Source organism: Poecilia reticulata, linkage group LG10 (genome assembly GCF_000633615.1).
Source record: "Poecilia reticulata strain Guanapo linkage group LG10, Guppy_female_1.0+MT, whole genome shotgun sequence".
NCBI classification, from domain to species: domain Eukaryota; kingdom Metazoa; phylum Chordata; class Actinopteri; order Cyprinodontiformes; family Poeciliidae; genus Poecilia; species Poecilia reticulata.
In genome coordinates this window covers 24,631,712-24,648,694 of record NC_024340.1, presented here as the reverse complement: position 1 = coordinate 24,648,694, position 16,983 = coordinate 24,631,712, and the positions used below count along the sequence as shown (strand labels likewise).

At 42.4% G+C, this 16,983-nt stretch overlaps 2 protein-coding genes and 1 long non-coding RNA gene across 8 annotated transcripts in view; 2 read left to right on the top strand and 1 right to left on the bottom strand.

Annotated features, from left to right (window-relative positions):
* LOC103471325 (uncharacterized) overlaps nt 1-480 on the bottom strand; it is a 2,551-nt gene extending 2,071 nt beyond the window's left edge. Inside the window, exon 1 of the long non-coding RNA XR_534624.2 lies at nt 87-480. This is a non-coding gene — a long non-coding RNA (uncharacterized LOC103471325). The remainder of the gene's footprint in view (nt 1-86) is intronic.
* A 1,897-nt stretch (nt 481-2,377) lies between these two features.
* Nucleotides 2,378-9,221, top strand: LOC103471328 (protocadherin-10). 2 transcript variants are annotated; one of them, XM_008420246.2, is made up of 5 exons: nt 2,378-5,097; nt 5,188-5,301; nt 7,735-7,793; nt 7,946-8,073; nt 8,399-9,221. In XM_008420246.2, exons 1-5 carry the CDS (start codon nt 2,779-2,781, stop codon nt 8,731-8,733), a joined length of 2,955 nt encoding a protein of 984 aa, XP_008418468.1. In that variant the 5' UTR covers nt 2,378-2,778; the 3' UTR covers nt 8,734-9,221. The 2 variants fall into 2 exon arrangements, with proteins under 2 accessions (XP_008418468.1, XP_008418467.1); XM_008420245.2 differs by having other exon boundaries at nt 2,378-5,301.
* A 3,700-nt stretch (nt 9,222-12,921) lies between these two features.
* Nucleotides 12,922-16,983, top strand: part of pcdhb (protocadherin b) — a 37,935-nt gene continuing 33,873 nt past the window's right edge. For 2 of the 5 annotated variants that reach the window (XM_017307062.1, XM_017307065.1), the window contains exon 1: nt 12,922-15,310. In XM_017307062.1, coding sequence (XP_017162551.1) covers nt 13,097-15,310 — 2,214 coding nt within the window. In that variant the 5' untranslated portion in view covers nt 12,922-13,096. Of the gene's footprint in view, nt 15,407-16,983 lie in introns of all 5 variants that reach the window. The other 3 variants (XM_008420243.1, XM_017307064.1, XM_017307063.1) reach the window with 2 other exon arrangements.

Here is a 16,983-nt window from a genome sequence, read left to right as displayed (position 1 = left end):
TTGTTGTTGTTGTTGTTGTTGTTGTTGTTGTTGTTGTTGTTGTTGTTGCTGTTGGTAAGTTAGAAAAATTTAACTACATAACCTACTCGTCTCCGTTTCTTCATAGTCCCCAGATGATGGCGCCATCGGATCACAAATGATTGTGATAAATCCGCTTGATTCGTCTATTCGTTGTGGGCCAGCAGTGATAAGTTGGAAACATGTTTGTAGAATCCCGAACATCTGTTTTAAGAGTATGAAAAGACCAAATAAAATTAAGCTTCTAGACGCCATCTATTACCTTTCTTGATGCCCCCCTTGGAGTTGTTTCATCCTGTTACCGCTGAGGCAGTAGTAACGGGTCACGGTCAGGTGGCTGTTGCGCATCAGCTCAGAGAAAGTAATGGCTCTTCTTTCTGTCGGACAATGAGGTGAACCGGGCGATAGGGGCGGATGAGACCGGCTTAATGCTCCGTGTAATGCATGTTAATATCAGGCACCGAGGGGAGCACCGGACGGAGCGCTTTGGGATTATTTATCACAAAACATTTGTATTCTTCCGTTGGAGAACGCTTGATCCCGGATAGCTGTACACTAATCCTTCACTCCGTTAATTAAAAAGAAGTGGAAAGCAATGGTACTGGTGGTGGGGATTTTTTTCCTCTCGCTTCTTTTTTTTTTTCCAGAAATGTAATCATTTCTGGAGAAGCTTAACCATCTGTTTGAGGTTAAGTCTCCAAGCAGATTGTGTTTTCTGCTTATTTAAACCTAGGGATTTTAGTTTTTACTTATTTATTTTTTCCTGAAGATTGGGGGGGGGGGGGTTGTATGTCTGTGATTCTTGGTTGGGGGAAGTGGGAGTGGCACTTTCTGTGCAACATTCTCTAAAGTAAGGATAGCACATGCGAGCAATGGTGAAAAAAGTCAAGACATCGATAATCTATTTGTGTTCCCGTAATTGTCCTGGTTGCTAAATCTCAATTTGCTCTTGTGAAAGCAAAAATGGGGTTCTTTTAAGATGAAAAGAGCCCATCACTTCCTCCAATGAGGGTCGAGCGTCTGTTCAAAGTGTAACAGGTGCGTTTTATCAAATCCCACTAGGAAGGACAAAAGAACAGTTCTCTTCCTGTTCCTCTATTGACTCACAAATTTTCACTCTCTAACAAGTGACTCGTCATCCACACTGCTGCTATGGGGTCAAGGTTGTGCCGTAAGTCCCAGAAAGACACTTCCACATTTCACACCACAGTTTTGCATTAGGATGCTACTCGTGTCTGTCTGGAGACGAACTTGAACTCACAAAGGCGTCATTTAATTCCTCCTCCCTCTCTTTTTCGCTCTCTTTCTCTGCCGTTCAGCGGTTTTCTTACAGGCCGGGATTAACATGGGTAAGATTAGATTCAAGCAAACATGTGCCTGGCTTCAGAGAGACTTTCTTGCTGATATGAACGATGTGACAGCGCTTTCCTCCACCGGCGTTATTCATAATCTGATTTTAAGATTCCTCTGTTGCATCAGTCTGCGTGTGAGCGTTTTGTCTCCTCTTCAGAGGCTGTAAACCTTTGGGATATTTATTTGATCCTGGCTATAATACCTGATTAGAGACAAGTGTGATTACGGTTTCATACCGTAGCTTTTATGTTGATTATGTTGATGCATGTTCAGGTCTACTTAAGTGAATTAAAGTCGTGTAATTCGCATTTGCGTGGCTTGTGCTGTCCAGTCAGGGCCGTCCGTGCAATCATTTTAAGCCCAAGCACGCTCATTTGAATGTTGATTAAAAATGAATATCCTGACCCATCAAAGATTCTTTTTGTAAAAGCCCATTTCGTGTGTGATGATTAATGAATGGGACTGTTTTGCAGTGTGGGCATTCATCTTCAAAGGCCTCTAATTAAAAAGCATTATAGAGTCCCGGGAGTCTGCTGGTAGCCACTACTGGGCCTTTCCAGCAACGCAAAAGAAGGATAAAACATCTGTTATCTAAAAACAATACACTCACTCAGTTTATTCTTTTCAAGAAGCTACAACGCTGTCATGAGAGAAAAAAAAACCCATTATTAAATCATCTTGCCCATCGTTGTCATCTTGTAGGACTCCCTGGACATCATTACAAATCCTTATCCTGTAAATGCAGCCTAGAAAGCGACCACTATCCGTTTCCTAATCCAAATCTGGCTTTGACGTCTGGAGTCAAACATGCCCCCCTTTCGTCTCTTTAATGGGTCAAAAAGGAGGATGAGAAAGGGTTAAACGTCTACCATAATTAGAGTCGCACTTATCGTCGACGTCCTCCAATACAGAGCAGCGAGGAGCAACGTCCACCCCCTCCATCTATCTTTCTCTCCCTCCTTTTCTCTCTCAGTGTCACACGCACCGTCTCTCTCCCTCTCACTCTCTTTTCCTCTCTCTCTATCTCTCCACACGCACACACACATGAACACACACGCGCGCCTTACCACCAGCTCCCCCGAGTGTCTAATACACTGGAAAATCAAAGCGCAAGCCTCCCCCGTTCACACACCAGTGCTGCGCGTGGTGCACAGCACAGAGAGAGACACCGTCTTTCTCCTTTCGCTTGCTGTTCTTTCATCTGCAGTTTCCCCCCCACAAAGTTTTATACACAGATAGGTGTTTAAAAACTTTTCATCTTGAGATATATACATATATTTTTTTGTACCTGGACAAACTCTTTTAGGTTTATTTAATTTGATTTGAAACTTCGCAGCTTTAATGGTGACAGGCTTTATGAGGTAAAGCATGTCTGGATAAGCTTTTTCTTTTACGCACGCCGCGGACATGGAACGTAAACTCTGCAGAGGCTGCTGGGTTCCGGTGACTGGTCTGGTCATATGTCTACTGCTGTGTGCGTGCGTGGTGGACCTGGTACTCGCACAAATTCGGTACTCTATCCCCGAGGAGCTGGATCACGGAGCATTTGTGGGCAACATCGCAGAAGACCTCGGTCTGGATGTGGCCAAGCTTTCAGCGCGAAGGTTTCGCATCGTCTCCGGCGCAAAGAGACAGTATTTAGAAGTGAACTTGGAGAACGGGATCCTCTTTGTTAACGAAAAGATAGACAGAGAGGAGCTGTGTGAAAGAAGCCCGAGCTGTTTTCTACACCTACAAGTTGTCATCGAAAACCCGTTAGAACTGTACAGAGTGGAAGTGGAGATTTTAGACGTCAACGACAACTCCCCCAGCTTCCCGTGGACTGAGTTCAATCTCGACATCACAGAGTCTGCTGCGCCCGGCTCACGCTTCCCTTTAGAGAGCGCACAGGACCAGGACGTGGGCACCAACTCTCTGCGCTCCTACCAGCTGAGCGCAAACCAGCACTTCGTGCTCAACATCCAGACGCGCAACGATGGCAGCAAGTTTGCCGAGCTGGTGCTGGACACGCCGCTCGACAGGGAGCAGCAAAAAAGGCACGAAATGGTTCTTACTGCGTTTGACGGTGGCTCACCGGAACGCTCTGGGACAGCGCTAATAACTGTCACCGTGTTAGATGCCAACGACAACGTGCCTGTCTTTGACCGCTCGGTTTACAGGGCGAGCTTGGTGGAAAACGCACCCAGGGGAACGCTGGTGCTGAAGTTAAACGCCACAGACTTGGACGAAGGCTCAAATGGGGAAGTTACATATGCGTTTAGCGGGCACGCACCTCTTAAGGTGCGCGAATTGTTCAGCGTGGACCCCTATATGGGGGAGATACGTGTGAAGGGCGTTGTGGACTACGAGAAAGCCAGTGTGTATGAACTGTACGTTCAAGCAAAAGACAGAGGACCGTCGGCTGTGGCAGTACACAGTAAGGTTCTGGTGGACATCCTGGATGTGAATGACAACGCTCCCGAAGTTATCCTCACGTCAGTGTCCACACCTGTCCAGGAGGACGCGTCGCCTGGCACAGTGATAGCTGTGATCAGCGTCATGGACCGAGATTCGGGAGAGAACGGGAACGTGGACTGTCAGATTCCGAATAATGTCCCCTTTCAGCTCCATTCATCTTTTAAAAACTATTACACGCTGGTGACAAGCGAGCCGCTGGACAGAGAGACTGTGTCCGAGTTCAACATCACACTTACGGCCAGAGACTTGGGCTCCCCTTCACTCTCCACCAGGAGAACAATTCTGGTTCAAGTGTCTGACATAAACGACAACCCCCCGCGGTTCTCTCAACCTTCATACACAGTTTATGTGACCGAGAATAACGCCCCGGGCGCTTCCATTTGCTCTGTCTCTGCGTTCGACCCAGATTCTAACCAGAACGCATATCTGTCTTATTCTATTCTGGAGGGTCAAATTCAGGGCATGCCCGTGTCCACTTATGTCTCCATCAACTCCGACAACGGCAACATATACGCACTGCGCTCTTTCGATTACGAGCAACTTAGAAACTTTCAGATTCTGGTGCAGGCACAGGACGCCGGTTTCCCTCCTCTCGCCAGCAATGTCACGGTCAACGTGTTTGTTCTGGACCAGAATGACAACGCGCCTGTCATTGTGTCCCCGCTGCCCAAGAACGGCTCCGTTGCCACGGAGGTGGTTCCGCGCTCTGTGGACGCGGGGTATTTGGTTACCAAAATCACCGCGTTAGACGCAGACGCGGGGCAAAACTCCCGGCTGTCTTACCAGGTTATTCAGGCGACTGACCCGGGCTTGTTCAGCGTGGCTCTATATACAGGCGAAATCAGGAGCATTCGCCGATTAGTTGAGAAAGACGCAACAAGACAAAGGTTGGTAATATTAATCAAGGACAACGGGCAGCCGCCGCTCTCCGCCACAGCCTCTATTGTCCTCACAGTTGTAGACAGCGTGCCTGAGTCGCTGTCAGATTTCGGAGATCTAACGCTCAGCCCGAAACCCCCCTCAAACCTCGCCTTGTATCTCATCGTGTCACTCAGCACAATATCTTTAATATTCTTGGTGGCTATCATAGTGCTGGCTGCTGTTAAGTGCTACAAGGACAGGGAGACCCACAGCGGTTACAACCTGCCCCCCTTAGCCTGCTGCTGCTGCGGGGGGTTTCAGCCAGAGCCGCCCCCGGAGGTGTTCAAAAAATCCAACCTCAACTTGCAGATTTCATCCGCGTCCAAAGTACCTACGAACTGCATGGAGGTGAATGGAAATAGCAGTTTTTCTCAGTCATATTGTTATAAAGCCTGTCTGACCCCCGAGTCAGCCAAAAGTGACTTTATGTTTCTGAAGCCGTGCAGCCCGAGCAGCACGCCGAGGAACAACGAGGCGAAGAACGCGGACAACTCGTGGAACGCGCACAGCCGGAGCGCGTCTGTGAACAACGGAGCTACAACTCCGAACGAGGTGAGCGTGACATCAGAAAACAATGCGAGAGTTTAAACTGTGCTTTGAGACTTCGTTTTACTTTCTTCTCTGTGACAACGCGCCAGAGTGACATTTCATCTCTTGAAGGTCACATTACGCATGCCGCACAGGTGTGAAGTCAAACATACACCCCTCCCCCCGCCCCACAACAACAATAAAATGAAATAAAATAAAATAAAAATATTTTAAGTGATTTTGTTTTCACTATGACTTAGAAAAAAAAAATTAAAGACGAGAGGCTAATTCATCTCCATTTTGAAATCCGTGGTAATGTTTTTCCTACGCGGAATGAAATGACATGACGCGAAATTACATTTTAATTGACAATTTAATGAAAGTGTAAAGCCCCATCTTGCGTGGAGCGTACGCTGCGCGCGGACCGTGACTTAGAATGAAGTGAGATGTCACTTACAGTACAGGAGAGGTGAGGTGGGGGCCGGGGAGGGGAGGGGAGGGGGGGCATTTAAAGCTGGCTCCGCTTTCAGTCTTAATAATAATTGTAGTGCCTTTTGTTATAATACAAGAACCAAAAAGAGAATTGATGTGACTTGTGTGAATAATCGCTGGATGTCTCTGCCAATAATTGTCAGGGAATGAGGCTGCACGCGCACCTGCTTCCAGCACCTGAGTGTGAGCACAAATTCAAGGTTAAAGGCATTAGTTTGGTTACATGCAGTTATCGTTGGCTTTCCCTGATGCCTTCTCGCTGCCATGCTAACAATATGGGACATATAACCCCACTAACTATGCCTCAAGGGCAAAAGCAACAACCGGGCTGCACTATCAACAATGTGGCGTATTCGCAGAGGGGCGGGGGTGTCAATTATTGATGAGAAATGGCAAATAGGCGGTTTCGGAAAGACAGAGTAGGACATCGCAGAAGGGAAGGGGGTGGGGGGTACAAGGAGAAGGGGATGGGAGGTGGAGGGGGTGGGGGAAGGAGGGGGTGCAAGGACATGGCCGGATTGAGACGTGGACTGCCTGTAGATCGGCCCGGTGTTGTCCTTTGTGAGAGGGGGGAAAAAAAGAGGGAGGGAGATACGCCGATCGAGGGTGGAAGGAGAGAAAGGGGAAGGGTGTAATCGAAGAAGAAGGAGTGAAGGAGACAAGGAGAGAGGGCATTTACGGCAAAAAGGATGTGCAGACCGGTGTTTTCTAATCCTAACAGACGGGGCATCAGAGCATAAACGTGTGCGTAATGCTGATTTTTTTTTTGTCACCCCGATTTCCTGAAAAAAATCCTAGAGGCACAAAGAGTCAGAGTGCTCGCACTAAGCTCCACCAGGCAGATAAGGGGAGGGGAGAAATGTCACCGGCACAAACACCTCTGGCCACGAGAGGGATTTTGAGGTCACGCTGATTGTTCCGCCCGCAGCTATGGACCTTCTGGAGAAAGTGCCCTTCCTCTCGCTAATTGGTTCCAGTAATTCACCCAGAGTCCCAGCTCGTGAGCTCAGACGAGTCCTACGTAAGGTCGTCTATGACAAAGAGGGGGAAAAAAAAGACAAATCACAAAGAAACTACTTGAGTGTTGCATAAAGCGAATGCACAGGCGTACTTGAGTTGATGGATTGGAGGTGAAAAGGAAGATTAAATACACGTCCAAGCGTGGTAAGCAGACAAGACAGGTGGGGTGAGCGAACGTGCGCTCCAAACTGCGCCGTACGCGTGCAGAGTTGTGCACTCGAATCAGCGAGGGCGGCAAACTTTTCAAGGCTCTCCGAGAGACTTTTAATTAAAAACCTTGCTCGAGGAGCATCAGGAAAATATTAATGAAAAAACGATGCATAAAATCCACAAAACAATGACGTGTGTAATTTTCTTAATTTTTTTTCCCGGGTACGCTTTCCTTTGAAGATTAAAATCGTGTTTCGTTTCATCCCTGTGGGGTTCTAATTGGTTTTATGCGCAGTTGGCGAGGAGACTATTTTGAATGCCGATTTTAATAATACGCTTACGTCGCACTCCCCTTGTTAACAACTTTAGATGGACTAATCAAGCGTTGAATGCATAATATGAGCTCCAAGTCCGAAATAGTCCCATGGTCGCTTTCCTTTAGCTTCCAGTTTTCCGCTCCACAATAGAGGATAAAAGTGAAACTTGGCCATTGCCGAAAGCGCCTCGAGAAAGAAAAAAAGAAAAAGAAAAAAAAAGTGTGCTTTTACATAGATCCACAAGGCGGCAGTCAGATTCCATGTGAAACAATCCACCATTTCAAGTCAGACACAATAGAATGCTCCAGTCCTTTTTCCAATGACCTCTATGATCTATGAGGGTGAAATGGACAGAAGGACCTGCTTTTAGGAAGACGGGTTATGGAAAGTCTTGTGAAAATAGACGCTCTTAATGAAGCTGCAGAAATTTATTTCAGTCAAATTTTGATGAAGTGCTGACATATCTTTGTCCTTGCAGCTGAAGCAGCCAAACACAGACTGGACTCTCACAAAGACCCAGAACTCTTCCATCAAAAGGTATCGTTGTGACTTAAGTAGCTAGTATGCTAAAAAGTGTTACATTTCCTTACATTCATTAAGTACATTTTCTGAATTGTGAATGTTTATATAAAAAAACCCTTTTAAACCATTTTTTAAAACTTTTGAATGAATGTGACTTTTTTTCATAGTTACAACTCTATCAATATGGATGGTACTCTCATGCGTAAGGCAATGCATGCAGACCCAGAGAACTATGTCACTTCAATGGCACCTGGACAATACTGGACTTGGGGAACTCAAATGAAGGGCATGAAAGGTAAGAGTCTAGATATGTTGGAACTAAAGAGGCCTTTAATGAACCAGTATACCTTTCCATTTAAAGTTAATGACAAATGTCTCTGTTCCCATGTAAAGTTGACACATTTCCCTGCTTTCTTGCCCAAGACACCAGGTTTATGTTAAGCATAATTAATGTTCAGTTTGATTCTTTAGTTAAACTTTATAATTTTTCTTGAGTTCGTTTTTTGGAGAACAAAACCAAGATATGTATGACATTGGTATAAATGAAAATAGCTCTGTCATATTAATGTTAGTTATGCATAATAAGCAGTCGTTTCTCTTCGCTTGGTCTCCTTCTGCAGACTACAAAATGTCTCCATCACCTGGTGGAATTCCTTCTCGGCCCTGGACTCCTCGATGTACGCCTCCTCCACAGCAGCAGCAGCAGCAGCAGCAGCAGCAGCCATCGATTCCCTCACATCCACACCCACATCCACATCCACACCCACCGCCCGACTATCACCACAACGTATACATTCCCGGAACTCCGTCGGGCTTCTGCACCCTGCGGCCAACAGCGCAGCGAAGTGAACTGGATGTCCACAATTCTTTCTCCACGTTTGGCAAGAAACGGCGTCTTCAGATGTCTCCGCAAGGGGAAGCCGCAGTGATAAATAATGATCTGTACAACGACTGATGCGCCAGTTGTTGACCTAAGTGATGAAGAAACAGAGAAAAATAAGCGCGACAATATTTTGCCGTTGTTTTTAAATGGTATGAAAACAAAGATGATGAGAAAACCACAGGTTAATATTAGTATTTAATGGACATTCTCTTTTGGAGAAATCTCATGGCTCTTTATCTGACTTACCACTACCACACTGTCAATGTGTCTACCTGTTATTATATTATCTTTGCTGCAGTTATTTTGATCATCATTATTATTTAGACAATCAAAGTGCAGCTCAATTCCATTCAAAAAGCAAAAGTGGACCACAATTTTGCACATCTTTTGTTTTTCCTTTTTTGTATCTTTATTTGCTAGCAAAGCTTGTGTAAATATGACAAATATTATGTAAATGTATATGCAAGCTGCACTAAGATGCAAGCTACTTTAACAAGGGGCTATTTCCCCCCTACACATGTACTGTACACATTTATGAAATTAAAGTATTTTTTTCACTTTGTCTTTCCTAATTTTTTTAGGAAGTAAAAGTTCAACTCAGAACAAAACTTGCACAGATAAATCACTTAGACGCTGGTCCCACAGATCGAATTTAATTAGCCTCAGTCAATTATTTTTGGGGTGAAAAAGTTCTGCAGCCGCTCCTACAAGGCTGGAAAGCTTTTCGCCCTGGTAAGCTGTTTTCTGCAGTGAGGAATAAACATAGTAAAATGCTAACATATGCTAATTGGAGCACTTGCATTTCCATTTGCCCGCAGAGAATACTGGGGTTCATTAACTGAACAAACAGAACCTTCTCCCTCGAAATATCACTTTAATTAAGACCACGAACACGAATACAAGTGCCAGGGGAGGCACAAGGATCAACTCCAAATGCCACACCTGAATAAAAAAAGCTACAGGGGCCTGTGGCTTCCTTCTCTCTCTCTCTGCCCTTTTGCATCGTAGTTGTCAGGGTATTAGCTCCCACCAGCAACAGATGAGAGTGGGCCAGTGGCCAGAAATGAGCAGTGAAATTAGGTCGCCCTGTGGCTCGGATTGAAAATAATTTTGTTAATAAGGAAACCAGTGTCCATAGAGAGCATGGAGGGAGCCTGCTAACCTTCTCTGCTGTAAGGTGATCCACTGGGACGTCTAAAGGGGAAGCCATATTTAGGTCAGCTCTATTTATTTTCAGAGGAGCAATGAGCAGTGCTGCACTTTTTAACCAGCAATTTGGGAGATTTTGTTTTATTTTTTTACTTGTTGCAAATTTAAAGTTACAAAGTGGAAAACACATTCCTCGACTGAAATTAATCATTTCAGCCAAGAGTCTCAAATACCAAGATACAAAAATGATTACACACTCTTAGGTTATAAAACTGTGATTAAATGCAATACTCGAAGAAATAAGTTATAAAGCATATTCAGGTCAAATAGAGGAAGCCTGTCGCACTTCTGAACAATCCTGATTATTTTGAACTGGGGGCTGTCCTTCTGCAGAGTGCTGAAGCGTCAGTGACATTTGTCCTCTACTATCCAACTGCAATTTATGCATGCCTCCACCAGAGGGCGGATGAACACTGTGCTTAATGTCCACTGATTTGAAGACATCCCTTATAACAATTAGACACAATTCATATTATATAAACTTTAAAAAGAAATTTATCCAAAACGCTCGAAAAACTTCTATATCTTAAATGTATGCGACTTATATCTCTTACCTAAATATGTTTAAAGTAACACATTTTAACGTGTAAATAGTATAAATGAAGCTAAACCTAAACATTTCATATCAGTGTGCCATTAAAATGAAAACAGGTTATATTTCTATATTTGTCTCCTAAAGCAATGATAACAACCACAAAATCGATACAAACCAAATAATAATTACTGATACTGGCTGAAGTAGTGGCAGAGTTCATATATGTCCACTTTGTCGAGTTAAGTACAATTGGCTATCTCAGTGTAAAGGTGGTTTATTCCACTATTGAAAAAGATCATGTGGTTTTAAAATCTACAATTCAAATCAAATCCTACTCAGGTTAAAATACATAGCATAGAAGTATGATGCTGCATGAAACAGATGATATTGTGAAAATGTAAACTATACTTTTCAAACACAGCAGATGTTTTAGATTAGAACAAAAAGTTTACTAGTCTTTAAGGATTTTCAGTTTATACAATTGTCTCTATGAACCTTAGCTATTTGCAACTAAAAACCGCCTTGATTTATTATCATGACTTGATTCATTGTCATGACATTAAATGTAGTACAGATTTTGAAAGAATTGTTTTGAGTTACAGTGGGATCTTGTTATTCCAGCAGATGGCATCATTGAGTAAGAATCTTTTAGGAGAATCCAGTGATATAGTATTATAGCTCTGTTTTATAAAAGATGCAGACCGATATGAGCCAGAAAAGAGCAGTATTAAAACAAGAGGAGTTTGGATGCTAATCTAAAACGTTCATCTGTTTTACTATCACTTGTTATCACAATTGTACTTTAGTCATTTCTACAGTTTGCATAGGAAACTTTTCTAATAAGTAACAGTAAAATCTTGTTAAAAAATTACAAAGATTTGCATCAGAAAGGAACCAAAATTAACATAGCTATTCAATTGTAACCCTTAATGTTTATCAGTATTAAGCCTCAAGATTGTATTATATTGTATTGATTGTATTATATTCTTGAAGTAATATCAGCCGTGTACTGTGGGGTACTAGTAGGGTATCACTTATTACAGAAAATTAAGCTTTAAAAGCCTGGAACTGCCTTAAGTAGTTAAGGGAGGGAATACTGTGAGCAATTTTGTACTTTCCTGACCACTATGATGTGATTCATATACTTCATAAACAAGTTATTACTGTGTTCTGTGTTACATAAGGTCACATTTAGTATTAACTCCTTAATAAGTAAATTTTAAATCTAAATTCTGGCTTATAGAAACCTGAAGGTGAAGCCAAATAACCTGCTATGAAGTAATTTTAGGGATTAAGTGGATTGTGTCTACAAGGAAAAGGTTAATTACAGTTTGGCTTTAGTGAAGCATTCTACTTTATGTGCTTTGTGTCATTTTTAAAATAGAAAATGTGTTGTATATATTTAAATAATGTTCAAGAGCAGATTGGGTCAACCAAACTGGCTGATAAAACTTCAAGTTTAACATATTTTTGATTGACTGGACAACATTCTTTAGCCCTACAGAAGAAGAAAAAATAGAAACATATTAATCACGTGAAAATGTTTCTATTGTTTTGTCACCAAAACATTGGTGATAATATGGAAATAATCTGACTATCAAAGATTAACTGTATTATGTTTACACAATTTCAAGACTGCAAAACAGACAAATAAAACAGTTCACCACAAGCTACCAGTTGAATTTGGTGAGGTTAAAGGATGTACGCGCCAAAATTAATTACTATACAAGGATATTGTTAATACCCATTTATATTTTCTTGTTATATTTTGACAGGAAGATGCTTTCCAAAAACCTTTTATAATCTTTTAAATTGTGTTATAAACATCCCTATACCTCTGCCAGTAACCTGAAAACTGAGAAAAACTACATAAGCTCACTGTACACAAGTTAAAACAAAATCCATTCATTTTCATAGTTCAACATCAAAACATTTTAAACTAAATTCACATTCACTATAGTATCTTTTCTAATTAAAGTTTAAGGAAAACCGTTCAAAACGCCACGCTCAAATTAACATATTGTCTTGTGATATAATGACGTAATGCTTGCAACTTGGTGGATGATGTCCAATGTTACCTCATTGTTTTTTTTTTTTTTTTGGTTAAATGAACTGTACTGTAATTACGCTGGATTTCCTCTAAAGCTACTGTAATTTGCTAAAATAAAATAAAAATAAAATAAAATAAAATAAAATTGAGAGATGATTGAAGGAACAGACTTACAAGTGCCATCCATTTTTTTGAAGTATTTCAAAATGTAGTTATTTAGCGCAACAAACCGAGTACCTGCTGTATGTTAATAACAACGCGCCACAGTTTCCCTGTTCATTTTATACCACAGGAGTCATAGAGAGTGATGCATCAGGGGAAGATCACACACAAAACAACACATCTATCATTCTTCTAAAACATACATAAGATTTGGAAAATGATCCCTACAGTTTGAGGAGAGTTGGTCACATGGTGTCACTGTTGAACACTACAGCAAAAAAAAAAAAAAAGCCGTCTTCTTTCTTGAAATCACGACACACCTATTTGCACTGGATGTATCGAACCCAGTGCTCTCTGGATGCTATTATGATTTAACTAAACCTGCATGCCCTCATTATTTTTTTCTCCTTGTGTTTATGTGGGGATTTCTTTAAACTAACAATAGTTGATTTTTTTTTTTACCCCCTTTTGAAGGAAGGATGGCATATTGGGCCTCTGTCTTTGTCTTGGCTGCACTGTGGCCCGGCGCTTTGTCTGTGACACGGTACTCCATTGCCGAGGAGATGGAGAGGGGTTCTGTTGTGGCTAATCTTGCTGCGGATTTGGGACTTGAGCTCGGCCGTTTGGCACAACGAGAGGTAAAACTCGATATCTTCACAAACAAAAAATATCTAGACTTTAACAAAAAGACTGGGGAGCTTTACATCGTTGAAAGAATAGACAGGGAATATCTTTGCCCAGCGAAGCCAACTTGCTTTTTAAAGCTTGATTTCATCATCGAGACCCCGCTGCGCATCTTCAACATTGAGCTCGGAATAACAGATATAAATGATAACGCTCCACATTTCCGAAGAGACAGAGTAGAACTGGACGTCTCAGAATCCGCTACGCCGGGGGAGAGATTCTCACTGCCCAATGCTGTAGATCCAGATGTTGGCATAAATACGATTAAAACATACAAACTTAGCACCAGTGACCATTTTACCATAGAAATTCAGACTGGCAGTGACGGAACTCAATATGTAGATTTGGTATTAACGAAATCGTTAGACAGAGAGGATAAAGCTGTGCATAAATTAATCCTGACCGCTGTGGACGGAGGTGTCCCTGTGCGTTCAGGTACTGCCAACATTATCGTCAGAGTACAAGACACAAACGATAACCCTCCTCAGTTTGACAAGCAGACGTACACAGTAAATATGGCAGAAAATACTCCGATAGGAACTCTGGTCGTTAATCTTAACGCTACTGATCTTGACGAGGGGAGTAATTCAGAGATTGTGTACTCTTTCACTCTTTACACGTCTGAAAAAACGCAAGACGTCTTCACACTGAATCCCAATACAGGAGAGATAACTGTAAAAGGAACGATAGATTACGAAGATATGAAATTTTATGAGATGCATATTGAAGCAAAAGACAAAGGAGCACACCCTCTGCTGGGGCAGTGCAAAATAGTGGTTCATGTGACAGATATGAATGACAATTTTCCTGAAATTACTGTACAGTCTGTGAAAAACACAGTACCTGAGAATGTACCTGTGGGAACCGTTATTGCGCTGGTAGGCATAAGCGACCGAGACACTGGTGATAACGGAAAAATAAAGATCTTCATACAAGAGGCCATGCCGTTTATTCTTAACAAATCATCAGATAGACCCACACATTATAACCTGATAGTGTCTGAGCCATTAGATCGGGAAAAAGTACCTGAATACGACATAACACTAATTGCTAGAGATACAGGAACACCTCCCCTATCTGACAATGAAACAATAACCGTGCACCTGCTGGATGTTAATGATAATGCGCCACAATTTCCCCAGTCATTTTATACCATACGTGTGATGGAGAATAATGCACCTGGCTCCTTGCTCAGCTCACTCACTGCATTTGATCCBGACCTCCATGAAAACCAGTATCTAGTTTATTTCATCATAGAGAAGGAGATTGCCAACACCTCCATGTCTATGCTGTTCTCCATCAATCCAGAGAACGGGAATCTTTATGCACTGAAAACWTTTGACTATGAGATTGAGAAGGAGTTTCTTTTCCACATCGAGGCCAGAGACTCTGGTTCTCCTCCTCTCAGCAGTAATGTGACCGTCCACATCATCATTGTTGACCAAAATGACAACGCTCCAGTTATTGTCTCTCCTTGGCGTGCTCACGGCTCACTGGTGGAGGAGAAGATCCCCAGATCCACTGATAAAGGATCCCTGGTGGCTAAAGTGATCGCCTTAGACACAGACTCTGTGCACAACTCTCGGATTTCCTACCAGTTTCTCCAGGTGACTGATGCTTCCTTGTTCAGCTTGGACCAATACAACGGAGAGATCAGGACTATGAGGATGTTCAGTTACAAAGACTCCCGCCACCACAGACTGGTTGTTGTTGCCAAGGACAACGGGGAGCCTGCTCTCTCTGCTACAGTCACCATCAAGCTGCTGACAGTGGAGACTGATGTTAAGGCCTACTCTGATATGACTGAGATGCCTCTGGAGTACGACATCTTTTCAGACATCAACCTGTATCTGGTCATCGGTCTGGCCTCGGTGTCATTTCTCCTGCTCATCACCATACTGGTCACCATCGTGCTGAAGTGTCAGAAAGCCAAGCCCAGCAAAACTGCTCCTCCCAGCAGGAACAGTGTGATCAGTGAGAGGAACTCCACCATCGCAGACTCCACTCTGGTSTCCAAYGATGCCTACTGGTACAGTCTGTTTCTAGCAGAGACCAGGAAAGGAAARCTDGTGGTCAGACAGCCTGTCCCAAAGGGCTCCAGATACATCGTGTCCAGCATCCCGAGAGGGACAGGACTGTCAGAGACTAGTGACTCAGCTGCTTCTACTCTGCAGGTGAGTATTGATACCACATTTTCTTTAATATGTATATCATAATAGTGCAGTTTAATTAAATGTATTTTGTGAAATATTTGAGATCTAATATATATATATATATATATATATATATATATATATATAGCTTACGCTAAACCATGATTTAAACCGCATTCGTTTCATGGGATCATCCCATTTACATTTTAAAACTGCAAGCATCCATGGCTGAAAATTTCGGTAAGAATCTTAGTGGCGCTGTTTGCTGGAAAATAATCCATTCCACATATGGTATGAGAATGAGGCTCTGTCAGTGGGATGACGTACAGAGGAAGGAACGAGAGCTTCAACCTGCAAAAACCCAGCTCTATTTCAGTCTGCAATCTACGGATCGTAATCAAAGAAAGATGATTTGAGCAATAATTGAGCAAGAATCTCAGCTCACTTTTAACATCGTCATTTAAAACCCACGGAGGCGCATTTATTTCTTAAATCGCACGCAATAAGGGAGGAGTCGTAACAATGGGACTAAAGATGAGGTACGTGCTTCTTGCCGTTCTTTGTTTTTTTGTTCATCATTCGTTGACTTCGGTCAGTCATTATTCTATACCAGAAGAAATGAAAGCAGGATCGGTTATTGCCAACCTAGCCACAGACCTCAGCCTGGACGTCAAAACACTGAAGCAAAGGAAGATGCGAGTCGACACAATCGCAAATAAAAAATACCTAGATGTGAACAAAGAGACTGGCGAGCTGTACATCGTTGAGAAGATTGACAGGGAACAATTATGCAACACAAAATCGTCTTGTTTCCTGAAACTCGAAGTGATACTGGATAATCCAGTAAGGATTTTTAACATTGAAGTTGAAATCCTGGATATAAACGACAACGCCCCACGATTTCGTAGAGATGTTATAAATTTGGATATATCCGAGGCAGCTCCAAGGGGAGAAAGGTTTTCTCTCAGTAATGCCGTTGATCCTGACGTCGGCTTGAATTCTGTTAAGACGTATCATTTAAGTAAAAGTGAATACTTCAACATAGAAGTTCAGCCGGGAAGAGACGGTTCAAAATTTGCAGACCTAATTTTAAAAAGGACTTTAGACCGGGAGAAGGAGGCTGTTCATAATTTAATCCTCACAGCTGTAGATGACGGAACACCTGCTCGATCAGGTACTGCCAGTGTTATCGTTCGCGTATTAGACACCAATGATAATGCACCTACATTCGAAAAGACAGTTTACGACATAAAAATATTAGAAAATTCTCCAATTGGAAGTCTTGTTATTCGTCTCAACGCAACAGATTTAGACGAAGGATCAAATTCTGACATTACTTACTCATACAGTTTATATACACCAGAAAAAACACAAGAAACGTTTAATTTGAATCCAATGACAGGTGAAATTACTGTTAAAGGAATGTTGAACTATGAGGATTTTAATATTTATGACATGGAAGTCATAGCAACAGATAAAGGAGTGAACAGTTTATCAGGACAATGTACCATAAAGATTCTAGTTGAAGA

Coding starts and splice junctions, on each gene's coding strand:
- LOC103471328 (XM_008420245.2), top strand. CDS start 2,779: ATGGAACGTAAACTCTGCAGAGGCTGCTGGGTTCCGGTGACTGGTCTG. Junction 7,794..7,945: donor CAGAACTCTTCCATCAAAAG/GTATCGTTGTGA, acceptor TTTTTTTCATAG/TTACAACTCTATCAATATGG. Junction 8,074..8,398: donor TCAAATGAAGGGCATGAAAG/GTAAGAGTCTAG, acceptor CTCCTTCTGCAG/ACTACAAAATGTCTCCATCA.